Source organism: Octodon degus, unplaced genomic scaffold, assembly GCF_000260255.1.
Source record: "Octodon degus isolate 3935 unplaced genomic scaffold, OctDeg1.0 scaffold00050, whole genome shotgun sequence".
NCBI lineage: Eukaryota > Metazoa > Chordata > Mammalia > Rodentia > Octodontidae > Octodon > Octodon degus.
The window spans coordinates 9,886,105-9,900,593 of record NW_004524626.1 but is presented as its reverse complement, the minus strand read 5'-3'; the positions used below and the strand labels follow the sequence as shown (position 1 = coordinate 9,900,593).

General features: G+C 50.7%; 1 protein-coding gene across 1 annotated transcript in view; it reads left to right on the top strand.

The window, feature by feature from the left end:
- Positions 1-5,377: 5,377 nt before the first annotated feature.
- Acer1 (alkaline ceramidase 1) overlaps positions 5,378-14,489 on the top strand; it is a 25,994-nt gene continuing 16,882 nt past the window's right edge. Inside the window, exon 1 of the mRNA XM_004632789.1 lies at positions 5,378-5,470. Coding sequence (XP_004632846.1) covers positions 5,378-5,470 — 93 coding nt within the window. The remainder of the gene's footprint in view (positions 5,471-14,489) is intronic.

Sequence of the window (14,489 nt, the reverse complement as noted above, 5' to 3'; positions counted from 1 at the left end):
GGGGAGGGGAGGGGAGGGGAGGGGAGGGGAGGGGAAAGGAAGGGAGAAGAGGATAATCTGATATATGCTTCCTAGACACTGGTGCAGGTTTTCAGGGAACTCAGTTTTGCTCAGAGTTGAAGCCGAGACTGGCACATGCCAAGCAAGAGCTCTAGCCTTGAGCCACACCCACACCTGTGAATTCTTTTTGGTGTTAATAAGTGTCTTGCTAAACCATCCTGGTTGTCCTCAAACTTGTGATGCTCCTGCCTCAGCCTCCCGAGTGCTGGAGTGACAGATATGTTTTGTTCTTTGCCAAAGCATACGGTGCCATCAGCGGGCCTTGTTCCCGACCTTGGAATGAAGCACAGTTAGCAGGTGGGAGTGTGCGGGTCCGGTAGGCCACCACACCTGGGTCAGATTGGTAAGTTCAGGAGCTCCTGCCTTGGGGCAGCCAGGGCTGGGCCTTTGGTCTTCCTTATCCCCACCTTGGTCCCTTTGTCCAGCTTTTGGGCTTTGCATGCCTGTGGCCGTAGATGGCACTGCTGGCCCTCCGCCCGCCTGGGCTGCTCTTCCCCTAGGGTTCCACGGCCCCCTCACCTCCTGTGTCAGGTTTGTCTTCTCCACCCAGCTGTCTCCAGAGCGCCAGACTTCTCTCATCTGATGTCTTAACCTCACAATAATAGATCTAAAGCTGATCTTATCTCCCAGCCTGACTTTTCACCCCTTCATACTTGCCTGTGCTAATAAACTTTGGCGTTGAAGCCAGCTGTGAGGACCCAGCCCACGAGAGGCTGAGGCCGGAGGATCCCTGGGAGTCTGAGGCCAGCCTGAACTACAGGGTGAGATGCTGCCTCAAAAAACAACAAACAAAAAACCCACGGGCATTTCTTCTATCCTCATGGCGGGAATCGTGTCGTCACAGGCTGAGTGCCCTATAGACCTGCAGAGAAGATCCCTTCTGCCTCCTTGTGCTCCCTCCCAGTGGCTTTCTAGCAATCTCTGATGTTCCTCCGGGAGCAAACAGGTAGTCCCCCGAGCCCCTGCCTTGCTGTGGCTGTCTTCCTCCTGGGTCTCTGTAGTTGCCTTTTCCCGGAGCCTTTCTGTGGCCCAGTCTTCCTCTTCCCTCTCTTTTTGTGGTGCTAGGGATGAAGCCCAAGGCCTTATGCTGAGCTCCAGCTCCAGCCTTCCTTACTTTGTCTTTTGAGGTTTGGGGACAGATGTTCCCCAGGTCACCATGATGCCAGGTTGGAACTGTGCTGGAGTTCTGCCTGCCTCGGTCTCCCAAGGGCTGGACAACAGGTGTGGGCCACCACCAGGCTGTGGTGGATTTCCAGGAAGGCTGAGCTCACTCTCTGAAATCCGACTCCAATCTGAGGTTTGCTTAAGTCCTACCTGGCAGACTCACTAGCAGATCTGAATCTAAGCTAATTAGTTCATTTCGGCAGTACAGCCTTTTTAGTTTTGTGTCTTGAACCTGAGGTAAAGCTGGGCCTGCACTTCAGATCCTCCTGCCTCAGCCTCGCAGACGTGTCACCTTTGTCGTCGTTAGTCTCTGTGCTGCTGGATGAGGACAAGCTTTGTAAGTGGAACTCCTCCAACTTTCAACATCCCCAGTGCACTGCCAGCTTGGGCTGCCCACACAGCCCTGCACAGGGCTGTCATATTGAATGACATTATGCAATTTTCCAGATGTGTAGAAATATAGTAAACAGCCAGGTGCACACCTGTCACACACCTGTGGCACACACCTGTCATACAGTCTCTTGGGAGGCTGAGGCAGAAAGGTCAAAGGGAGTTTAAAACCCAACCTGGGCTAAACAGTGAACTTAAGCCTGGCTGAACTACAAAGGGAAATGGTGCCTCAAAGAATAAAAACAAAACAAACAAACAAAAAAAAAACAACAAAAAAAAACCCCCAAACAAACCAAACCAAACCACAACAACAACAAAAAAATAGACCAACCAACCAACCAAAATAAACCAAATAAACAAACAAGGAAAAGACGTAGCAAATAGAACAGGGCCTGATGGTTCATCTATGTTAGAACCCATGTAGAAATTTCTCTTTTTCTTTTCTGGAGGATATTTTGGAGATGGAATGCAGGGAAGCCCCTGCACTAGGCTGTCTCCTCAGTCCTTCTTAGGCTTTTTATTCTGAGACATGGACTGGCTAAATTGCCCAGGCTGGACTTGAGCTTGCAACCCTCTTACCACAGCCTTCCCAGCAGCTGGGATTATTGGAGTACACCAGCGAGCCTGGATTTTTCTGTTCTTGTTCTATTCCATTCTTGTGATGTATCCCACATTGTTCCTCCAATCACATGTTGATTAAAAATGAGCCCAGTGTGGAGGTGCAAGCCTGTAACCCCAGCAACTTGAGAGGCTGAGGCAGGAGGATCGTCACAAGTTTGAGGCCAACCTGGACTACAGAGTGAGTTCAAGGCTGGCTTGAGATGCATAGTGAGATCCTGTATCAAAAAAAAGTTCATCAACTGCTTTATTTGTTTGTTTGCCTGCTAGGCATGGTGGTGCCTGCCTATAGTCCCCGTCTGGGAGGCTGAGGCAGAAGGATCAAAATTTTGAGACCAGTGCCATGCAGTGACTTAGTGAGACTATATGTCAAAATAAAATTAGTCTGCAGTAATTATAAACTTCCCCCAGAATGGCACTATCAGCCCAGGGGGCTACAGGATGTAGCCTGCTAGAGCACATGCTTAGCGGGTGTGCAGCCCCTAGTCCCATCCTCAGCAGCAAAAAAACTAAAATCAAATAAATGAAAATAAGAGGCTAGGGACATAACTCAGGGCTAAGGCATGCGCTTAGAATGTGTGTGACCCTGGCCCCATCCCCAGGGTTGTAGCAGATAAAGAGCAAATGAAGAAACAATGGCAGCCAGCCACCCCAAATCTCTCCAGCGCGACACCTTATGTAACCGCGTAATTTCAAAACCAGAGCATGTGCACTGTTGCTATCTGTAGCTGAGCCCGCCTTCCAGCAGCTTCGCCCGCCCGTGGCTTCCTGTGTTTGCACCATCGCATCCCCCTGCACAGATTTGTGCAGCTGGGGCTGGATGACAGAGCCTCAGAAAGGGTTTTTTTTTTTTTTTTTTTTTTTTTTTTTTTGGCACCAGCATTTGAGCTCAGGAGCCGGTGCTTGTCAGGCAGGCGCTGAGCAACATCCCAGATCCCCCCGCCTGTCAATTTGTCTTAAAGATGAAACTACAAGCCTTCCAGTAATGAAAAGCGGATAGGACCTGCCAGGCAGAGAGCTGGCTTTAAAGAGAAATAGGCTGCAAACAACTAAAGTCACTACTGCTACCTGGATATTGCTGCCTGCCCAAAGGAGATGCAGTGTGCCTTTAGAGGAGTCCCGTGCTTCTTCCTTGATTCCCCCCCAGCACTTGTGTTGGGTGAGGTGGCCCATGCTGGTAGTCCTAGAAGTTAGGAGGCTGAGGCTGGAGGATCCCTGAGTTCAAGGTCAGCCTAGGCAGCCCCGTGGGACTATGATTCAAAAAACTAAACTGAACTAAACATACTTGCCTTTAAAAAAAAATTAGTATAAGTTTGCAGTACATAATAAGTACTTTCATATAAGCCTGTATTTAAAAAAAAAAAATTTTTTTTTGAGACAGGGTACTATTCATTTGCCTCCTGCCATATCTTCCTGAGTAGCTGAGATCACAGGCAAGCACCACCATGCCAGGATTGCTGAAAGGTTTTGTCCAATGAGTTGGTCTAAAATGTCTCAGCTTTGAAAGAGCCTTTCCAGCTACCGAAAGGGAGGAGTCAGCCTCTCCTCTCCATAGCAACACGGCTTTGAATGCAGATCCCTCTGTCCCCAGAAGTCACCTGCTGAGAGGACACTGTAGCTGACAGTGTATCTTCCCAAAAGCAAGCTGGGCCTGGTGGCGCACGCCTGTCATCCCAGCTTGTGGGAGGCTGAGGCAGGAGGGTCACTGAGAGTTTGAGACCAGCCCAGGCTACATAGTGAGTTCAAGGGCAGCCTGAGCTGCACAGCGAGACCCTGTCTCAAAAAAAAAAAAAAAAAAAAAAAAAAAAAAAAAAAAAAAAAATCCTTAGCAGCTACCCTAATTACTCCCATTTTAGAGTTGGGGAAAGTAAGGCTTAGGAGTAATGTGGCCTGCCTTATGCTGCCACTTACTGGCTGTTGGAGCTTGGAAAAAGTGGAATGACATTCCTAGGCCTTTGTAATATTTTGTTTTGAGGCGGGAATTCATTAAGCCACTGAATCGCCCAGGCTGGATTTGAACTTGTAGTCCTCCTGCCTCAGCGTCCTGCATGCTGGGATTGCAGGCCTGCGCCATCACACCCACTCGAAGAGCATTTCTTTTGTTTTTGTACCTGGAGTCGAACTCAGAACCTTGTGTTTGCCAGGCAGGCGTTTGTGCTGCTGAGCTATATTGCCAGCTCTCATTTATTTTTACTAACTACTTCTTTTTTCTTCTTTTTTTTTTTTGAGACAAGGTCTCGCTATGTAATACAGGCTGGCCTCTAACTAGAAGTGATCCTCCTGCCTCACCTTCCCAAGTACTAGAATTACAGATGTGCACTACTGTGCCTGCCCATCCCCCAAAATAAATTGGCTGCGAGATATCGTCCCGCTAAGTCTCCATGTTGCCCAGGCTGGGCTTAAACTTGAGATCCTCCTGCCTCAGCCTCCCAGAGTCCTAGGGTAACAAGCGTGTGTCACCATGCCCAGCACACATGTGGTCTTGGCCCCTAAGAGAGATGCCTTCAAGCCAATCCGTCTTTCCCTAGCACCACAGGGAGGGGTGAATGACGGGAGAATGACGGGGCCAGTTTGCTTAGCGCAGGGCTCCAGGGGCCTAGACCAGATCCTGATAGCAGAAGTGGTGAGGGGCTTGGCGTGGTACCCAGGCGGCCAGGCCCAGGAGTTAAGAGCCTGGGTCCCTCGCTGGGCGTGGTGGCGCACACCTGTAATCGCGGTGTCTGGGGGGCTGAGGTGAGAGGATCACTGTGAGCTCAAGGCCAGGCTGGGCTACAGGGTGCAATACTACCTAAAAAACATACAAAAAGATCCCAAGTCCCTGCCAGCCTGGTGGCTGCCACCAAATCCCTGGCCTGGGTTAGCTGTCACGCAGGGACAGTGATGGCTCTGGCCTCAGGGGATGCCCTTGCAAAAGCAACCAGCACTCCAACTCCTGCTCCTGGAGAGAGCCGGGCTGTGGCCTCCTCCCCGCCCGGCTCCACCTCACCTGAGCTGCCAGCGTCCCTGGTGCAATTGGGGAGCCGCCCGGCAGGTTTGTCCTCTCCCCGCCTCACCTGGGCAGGGGCTCCTCCCAACCAGGCGGGCGCCCTAACCTGCCGGGCTGTGCCAGGCGCAGTGAGCAGGCGGCCGGCACTAGGCGAGGACCATGCCGAGCATCCTGGCTTACCAGAGCTCCGAGGTGGACTGGTGCGAGAGCAACTTCCTGTACTCACCGCTGGTAGCCGAGTTCTACAACACGGTGAGCCGGGCAGGTGGGCAGTGCCGGGGGAGAGGGCCGCAGGAAGCTCTGGGAAGTGGACTCAAAGCCCAGCTCCTCCTTCCTTATCCTGGCTAGGGAATCTCGCTGGATCAGTTCTGCTATCTGCTGCTCAGCCCACTCACCAGCCACGCAACGGTGACTGTCTCTCATTCATTCATTTGTCTTTATCGGGTACAAGTACTGTGACAGGCTTTGGATACATAGCAGTGGCCCATAATCTATCCAGTGTGGAGAACATAGATATGCAAAACCCAGGTGGATGATGATGTAATAGCAGGTGCACAGGCAATTCTGGAGAGACCCGAGGAGGTTTCTGAGTCAGGCTCGCTGGAGAGGTAACTGTGTGTGCCTTCTCCCCTGCTGGAGTTCCAGCCCAGGATGACTAACTCATCCCAGTTCTCCTTCCCCCGCCTGTTAAAAAATTGAGACAGGGTCTCCCTGCTTGCTTGCTGTATTTCTTAAATTATTATTTAATTATGCTAGAGATTGAGCCCAGGGATTTACACGTGCTAGGCAAGTGCTTCACCACTGAAGTGCCTCGTCTCCAGCCACTGTACACAGGTGTCTGTATAATCCAGGCTGGCCTGAAACTTGTGATCCTCTTGCCTCAGCCTCCCCAGGGGTGAGAAAGTCAGGGGTGGTGGTATGTATCTGTAATCCCAGCTGCTCAGGAGGCTAGTCCAAAGGCAGCCTGGGACATTTAATGACTTAGCAAGAACTCGAAATGAAATTGAAGAAGGGATGGGATAGGGCCAGTGAAATAGCCCAGCAGATTAAAGTGCCTGCTTAGGCAAGCTTAGGCAAGTACAGGGACTGTGGTTCAATCCCCAGCACCATATGCCGTGCCAGCCCTGCCCCCAGGGTGGGTTGAGGCAGCCACAGAGTCTGGGCATAGTGGTGCGTACCTGTAATCCCAGCACTGGGGAGTCTGCATGCAAGAGGATCACCACAAGTTCTAGCTGTGTAGTGAGACCCTGCAACAACTAAATACATAAAAAATAAATAAATAAATAAATAAATAAATAAATAAATAAACTTCTTTAAAGAAAGGGATGGATGTAGGTCAGTGCAAAGCCTGTAGTATGGAAAGGGCGGACTCTGTCAGGCTGCCCGGGGTTGCTCTGAGACCCTGTGACCTGCGACCTAGTGGCTCCCCAGACCTTTGAGAGTGAGACCCCGGGCCCCTCCTGTCCCTGGAACTTGCTCCTCTTGGCTGAAGATGCCATTTCTGGTCCTTAGAGGTCGTCGTCAGGGGCTGAGCCAGGCAGCCTTCTCTCCATGGTCCAGAGCGCCTTCTGTTCTGCCCCCTCCCAATGAGGCCCCAGGAGCCCCGGGAGGATGGACTGGGGCCAGCTCAGCAGCAGCCTGGCCAGGCTTGGCCACACTCACACGCCCACCTCACAGGATCCCCTGTCACCCGTGGGAGACGCAGCAGGTCAGGCAGTCCATGCAGACATGGTCAGATCCCACACTTAAGTCAGGCCCTGTGACAGGAAAGAGAGTTTACGTTATCCCAAGGACCTGCACTGCCAGGCACCGATCGAATGTTTCGTAAACCAATCTTTATCTTTTGTGGTGGGAATGGGTTTGGATCTCTCTTGTTTTGTTTGGTGTTTTGAAACAGGTCTCACTATGTAGCCCAGGCTGGCCTGGAACTCATGGCTAACCTCCTGCCTCAGCCTCCTGAGTGCTAGGACGACAGCTGTGTATCACCCTGCCCAGCTAGACCTGGATCTTTCTTATCAAAAAGGCTCTACCTCGGCCTGCTGGGGCGGTTGATGACCCTAGTGTTTGGGGAAGTTGAGGCACAAGTTTCACCATGAATTTGAGGCCAGCCTGGGCAAGTTAGTAATTTAGCAAGACCCTGATGCTAGCAAACAGAAATAGCTGGGGATGTGACGCACTGCAAGAGCCCTAGGGTTGAGCCCCCTTATCACAGAAGAATCAAAGGGGGCTGAGAGTCGCTCAGAAATGAGTGTTTGCCTAGCATGTATGAGGTCCTGGGTTCCATCCCCAGCAACTGAAAGTAAAAAAAGAAGAAAAGACAAGAGGAAAGGAAAGACGCAGGCATGGTGGCGCATGCCTGTGATCCCCACACTCAGGAGGCTGAGGCAGGCAGATCACTTTTGAGACTGAGGCCAGCATGGGCTGCGTAGTGGTGGAAAGAAAAGGCTCTGCAACCCAAGCAGGCCAGGTGGGGAGGAGAAGACTCGGGGTTCTATTTCTACCCACTTTTGCCCCAAACAGTGCAGTGTGACAATCACATTGTTCAAGGAAATGGAGAAGCGATGGGCTTTCTCTGTGTAGACCCAGCTAGTAAATCTTTTTTGGCTTTTTGGGAACAAGCCATTTCCCACTCTGCACCTCTGGAAGGTAGCCCAAGGCTCAGGGCCGCTATGCAAATGAGTGGGTGTGGCCCTGCACTCACAACTGCACTCACTACTGCCCTGCAAATTTCTTCTCATTTCACAGGTCATAATATAGTGATCAATTTTTTTTTTTTTTTGCCCTTTTGACACAGCGTCTCACTATGCAGCTCAGGCTGGCCTTGAGCTTACTTTGTAGCCCAGGCTAGTCTTGAACTCGCAACAATCCTCCTGCCTCAGCCTCCTGAGTGCTGGGATTAAAGATAGACACCACCATGTCTGGCCCTCAATTATTTTTAAAACTGTTTGAAAATGTGAATCATTTTTAGCGTGCAGGCCTTATAGTACATGGCAGAGGTTTGCAATTGGGCCACGGGCCATAGTTGGCCATCCCTAGAATACTTTTGTATTTAAAAAAATTTTTTTAAATATCTTTTATTTATTTGGTACAGGGTCTTGTTATGGAGCTCAGACTCATAGTGATCCTCCTGTCTCAGCCTCCCCAGAGCTGGGATTACAGGCGTGCGCCACCACATCCAGGGTTCCTGGGTTGGCACGGTGCACCCAGGGGCGGGACTGGGGTGACACGAGGTACCAGGGACCAGGTGTGCACTTAGGTCGCCACTCCCTGGCCCCTATGCTTTTGTATTTAAACACAAAGTCAAATAGAAAACAATACACTATTTGTTTTGCCTCAAATCTCAGATTAAAAATCAGTGCAAGAGGGGCCCGGAGAAATAGCTCAGCGGCCTAAGGACCTGCATGGGAAGTACAAGGTCCGAGTTCGATCCTTGGTACTGCCAAATTTAAGCGAGTTTATTTGTAGTGAATATTACAGTGTCACAGAGCTACTTCCTGTGGGCAATTGGACAGTTCCACTTTGTGTCAGGAGATGAACTGACAAATGATGCCTACCCCAACTCAGTCATTGCAACTTTAGGAATTTTTACCAAACAAATCATCCCAGGAGATGACAGAAGTCATATGCAAAAGTCATCCTTGAGTCACTTTTCCCTGCTAGAAATAAATGAACAAATAAAATAGAAACCACAACATTGTAGCTATCTCAAGTGGGGCTGAATAGATTCTGGTAAAATACCGTGAAGCTATTTATAGGCTCCCGGCGGTAGGGAGGTGGAGGAGAAAAGATGTGTAGCAGGAAACAAATCTAAAGGTCTGTGTCCGTGTTGTTTCCCCAGCGCTGCCTGGGAGGAATGTGAGCTGGGTTAGGGCGGCAGAGCCGAGCCCTCCGAGGTCGGGGTTAAGGAAGAGGGCAGCCCGGCTGCGGGGAGCTGGATGGAGCAGGCAGCTGGGGCTGGGGTGTTCTCTTTCCCCTGGGTCAAGGGGTGTTTTATTTGGAATAAGGTTTTTTTTTTTTTTTTTGGTTCCTCGAATGCCTTCAGGACCCTTTTGGCCAGCTGGAGAGTTGTGAGTTTCGAACTCCAGCAACCTGAGGCTGACAGCTTTGCGGAAGCAGCCACTTAAAGGACTGAGCTAGAGCCAGGCTCCCCAAGGGGTGTTTTATTTGGTTTTGACTTTTTAAAATAATTTTATTGAGGGGCCTGGGAGATGGTTCAGTGGAATAAGTGCTTCCCTGGCAAGCACAAGGGCCTGAGTTCAATCCCCAGTTCCAGAAAAAAAAAATAAAAATACTACTAGTACAAATCTTTCTTCTCAAAATAATTTTATTGAGAAACAAATAGCAATGAGAGAGTTTCAAAACCGATTAGTAGGACAGTTTCAATAATTAATACATTGCATATTGTTGTCTTCATAGTGGTTATTCATAGTACAAAATGCAGACATGATATCCTGTCCAAAAGCTATTAGTACAATTCTTTCTATTCATTGAATTAAGAGACAGTAGCTGTATATCTAGCCTAACTATTTTGTATACACAGATACAAAATGGTCCTTCATTTGTATCCCCTTTTTTTGTTTAGTTTTGTCAGAGATGGGAATTCCATCGCCACTTAAATATTATAGGTATGTGAACACAGCAAAATATTCCAACATAGTCCAGTAGTCCATAATAGTAGTGGGTTATCCATAGGACTGGCATTGTCAGAAGTTGTTGACTTGAGCCCTTTACAGTTCAGCATATTAATATGGCTTTACTTTTTTTTTTTTTTTTTTGCAGAACCAGGGATTGAACTCAGGCCCTTGCGCTTGCCAGGGAAGCGCTTATTCCACTGAGCCATCTCCCCGGCCCCACTGGCTTTACTTTTTATACTTTGTTTTTATACTTTTCTGCTCAGTGGTTAAGACCAAGATTAAAGCAAGACCTCTATAACTTTTGGGCTGTGAGATGGCTCAGTGGTCTAAAGCACCTACTTAGAACAAGCTTAGCAAAGCACAGAGACCGCGGTTCGATCCCCCAGCACCACATGCCAGCCAGCCCCGCCCCCTGGTGGGCTGAGCTGGCCACACACACACACACACACACACACATAAATAAAAATAAATAAATATATGCTTTAAAAAAAAAAAAGAAATGTAACTTTTGTATCTGATAAATTCAGTCAGATCCCCTCAGGATTTAGCCAGCAACCCTGTACCGCGGTTTGTAGATCCTTTGTCAGTGTCAGCTGTGTGGATGAGTCACCGCCATTGCTTGACCAATTTGTGGAGCTGGGTTTTGAGAGGCGCATAGGAGGCTGAGGAGTGAGTGGGTGGAAATCCAAAACCAGAGGATGGAGCAGGGGAAATGATATATTAAAAGTCTTTGAAGTACAAGAAGAGCGGTCAGGCTGAAAGAGGAGAACGTAGGCTTTGTGGTTGGCAGGCGACGAGAGGTGCTCACTCTCAGTGCTGGAAGGGGGCTTTGAGATGCAGTGAGTGTTTAGTCATGGGTCAATTTGTTCAACAAAGTCGTGTATGCCACCACAGGCTGTGTGATCCTGGAGTCCCAGGGAGGCTCTGCTCACCCCAGCTGTGGAAGTCCAGAATTCCAAGTGTGTTCTTTTGCCCTTAGTGGGATGCAGAAGCAGGAGCGTCTCCAGGCTGTGCAGCAGGGGCGAAGCTTACCCAGTGAGGTGTGGAGGGGACCCCACTGGGGACAGCACATCTTCACGGTAGAGCAGATGCTGTCCAAGGCCAGGGTGCCAAAGGGAATGCCAGGTGTCAAGGCCTTGGGCAAGAGAGAGCAGGCTGTCAGGAAATAGCTGGTGGCCTCTGGCCAGAAGCCAGGACCCGGCTGCCCTGTGGAACAGCAACTGCAGAGGAAGGGTAGGACGGGCACGTTCCCAGGGCCAAACCAGCATGGACCCCCTCGTGAGGTCAGCTGCGGATGGACCAGGACAGCCAGGAGGACAGCAGCAGAGGTCAACCATGGCAGGGTGGTGGGTTATCCCAGCTCCTCACATCAGCCTGGGTCCTGGTCTCTTTCTGAGCTGTTGACAACTTCAGAGAGTTTCAAGTAGTACCAGTGGAAGTTTCAAGGCTCCCCAGAGTCTGTTCCAATGCTGAACTTTCTTTTTGGTAGGTTTCCACTGAGGTGTCAGAGGCTGTGCACCTGACCCTCTCCAGGGAGTGCCCCAGTTAGGTGCAGAACCGGGGGACACGGAGGGCAAGGCATCTGCAGGGGGCATTGCAGAGAGCAGGCAGGGCACAGGGCTGTGGCCCCAGTGCTTACCAGCTCCTGAGCTGCACCTTCCCCTGCTGATGCGGTCTCTGCAGTATGGTCCAGCCCTGGTGCTTCCTTTGAGTTTTTATTTACTTGTTTTTTGAGACAGAGTATTGTTACGTAGCCCAGGCTGGCCTCGAAGTCCTAGAGATCATCCTGCCTCAGCCTCCCAAGTGTGGGAATGACTGGTGTGCACACCACTTGACTCCAGCCCAGTCCCAGTAGGTCTTTCTGGATCACTTTTCTCCTTTGGAAGAACAAGTGCTGAGATCCCTCCCCTCCCTGTTGGGCTCACAGGGTGGATGGAGGGGGTCCTGTCCTGTTGGTGGGAAAATAATTTGCAGTTTGTTGTTTGTTGAGCCACAGCTGACAGAAAACTTGCCCTGTGCCCAGCACTGTTCTGAGCTCAGGTTCACAAAGGCAACAGCAGACATTCCTGCCGGGGGGCTGACTCTCGACATGGAGGGACAGACAGTGTGTGTACCAAGGCTGACGGTGCAGGATGCTGGGTGGGGGGAAGTACTAGGCAGGGTGCATCCTCTGGTCATCTTTTTTTATTCTGCAAGCAAACAGTGAGCATCTGGGAGAGTAGGGGACAGCAGCAGGGCACCAAGTCTGAGAACCACACAGAGCATCAGTCAGCTGTTTAACTATGCAAATATCTGGGCACAAGGAGTGGATTAACAATAGCGTGATATGTACTGGGTGGAATGTCACACAGCCAGGAAAAGGAGGGAGGCTGGTTTGTCCCCAGCTTGGACAGACCTTGAGGACACCATGCTCAGTTAGAAGCACCAGTCCCAGAGGGCACAGCGTGGGCTCCATGGACAGGACACAGGCAGGATGGACAAACCAGAGACAGGAAGTGGATTGGTGGTGGCTGTAAGCTGGTGAGGGGATGGGGACTGCTCACAGGAACAAGGCTTCCTTTTGGGCTGGTGCAAGTATTCTGGTTTTAGAGGTGATGCTTATATAGCATTGAGTGTCCTAAGACTGCTGGATATTTCCCTTAAAAAGAATAAATCGTGCGAAGCATTGTGGTGCATGCCTGTCATCCCGGCACTCAGGAGGCTGAGGCAGGAGGATCGCCTCAGTTCAAGGTCAGAAACTGGACTACACAGAAAGACCCTGCCTTAAAAAAAAAAAAAAAAAAAGGTGAGCTTCATGTGATTTATGTTTAATTTTTTGAAGAGTAGAGCTATAAAAAAACATACTGCCCCTGATACACCTTCAAGACCAACCAAATTGAAGCCACCATCACTGGATGTAAACAGGGATGCAAAAAGTGATCTTCATTAGTTTTGTGTTTTATTTGATAGCTAGTAATTTTAGTTAATCTGTAGCACATCCAGATCTTCATAAAAACCCTATGAAGTTAGGTACTTCATCCCCAGCCCTTTTCATTGTATTTTTCATTTTGAGACAAGGGCTCCCCAAGTTGCCCAGGCTGAGCTTGAGCTTGCGATCTTCCTGCCTCAGCCTCATGTGGCTGACAGAATAGATTTTCTTCTGGCTCCTGGTAGGTGGGGAAGTCGAGGCTCACAGAGGGGCGTTCCTTCTCCTGAGCCAACTCGATGGCAGCAGGAAGGAGCTTCAATTCCAGGAGCACCCGGGGTCTGACTCTGGCTTCCTGCGCCCGAGCCCCCGTGGGTGTATTACACAGTAGACACTAGGAACATGGGAAGGAAGTAGAGGTGGCCCCTGTCCTCAGTGAAGTCCTGGCCCACCGAGGGAGGGTGGAGACACTGGCAAGTCAAGAAATGAATGGGCACGGTGTATGCCTGTCGCCCCAGCACTCTGGGAGGCTGAGGCCGGAGGATGGCAGGTTCAAGGCCAGCCTGGGCAACTTAGCAAGACCGTGTCTTGAAATGAAAAATAAGAAGGTCTGGAGATGCAGCTCACTGTGAAGACCCCGGGTACCATCCTGGGCACTGCAGGAAACAAAAGTGAGAATGCCTCATCACCATGTGGAGAGCCCCAGTGTGCCCCGGATCCACCCTGCAGCAGCAGGCACTGCGGATTGGGGCACTGCGAGGTCCTCAAGCACAACGAGGTGGGTCCTTGGGGGAAAATCTATTCAACCCACAGATGGGTGGACAGATGGGCAGGCCGGGGCAAAGTCAGCTGCCAGGGCTGGGAGCAGGGTGTCCCGAGCACCTGTGTTGGGCCTCAAGAGGGAGACGCAGAGTTGGAGGCCCTATTGTGGTAATCTGAGGTATCTACAGTCTTGTCTGCTGGCAGATACCAGACCAGAGCAGAAAACCAGGACAAAGGTGCAGACACGAGCTGGGGAACCAGCTCACCCTCGGGGCTCCGCCTGTGTCCTCTGATTGTAACCTTTGGGTCGGTTTTGTGAGCTCCGGAGGAGCCAAGGCTGCCTGAGGACCTGGAGGCTTGTGGTTTGGAGCCAGTGCTGTGCCCAGAACAGAGCTCAGGGGTGCTGCCCTTGGACCACCACCCGCCAACCCCGAGGGCACTCAGTCCTCCAGCAGCACCCTGAAGGTCAAGGCTGAGACAATCCTTTCGCCCTGGCTAAGATGGGAGACAGGTAACTGAGGAGCCCTTGAACCCGATCAGTAGCCCAGGCTGGCCTGGTGATCCTCCTGCCTCAGCCTCCCGAGTGCTGGGCTGACAGGTGCACCCACCATACTCAATGGGGGAGACGTAATAGGGAAAGCTGCAAGTTGTCCTCAAGTTGGCAAACACAGAAGAGAAGTGTTTCTCCACCCAGGCATTGTGGTACATAGTTGTGGTCTCAGTTCTCGGGGAGGCTGGGACAGAAGAATTCTAAGATTCAGGCCCCATCTCAAAACTGAAAGAAAAAAAAAAGAAAGAAAAGAAAAAGAAAAACCTTAGAGAAGATTTGAGGTGTTGATCAGTGCAAATGCTCCATGGTCAAACCCCAGCCTCTCCCGTCTCCCCCCTCCCTGCCTCTCTGTCTCTGTCTCTGTCTCTGTCTCTGTCTCTGTCTCTGTCTCTGTCTCTGTCTCTGTCTCTGTCCCTGTCT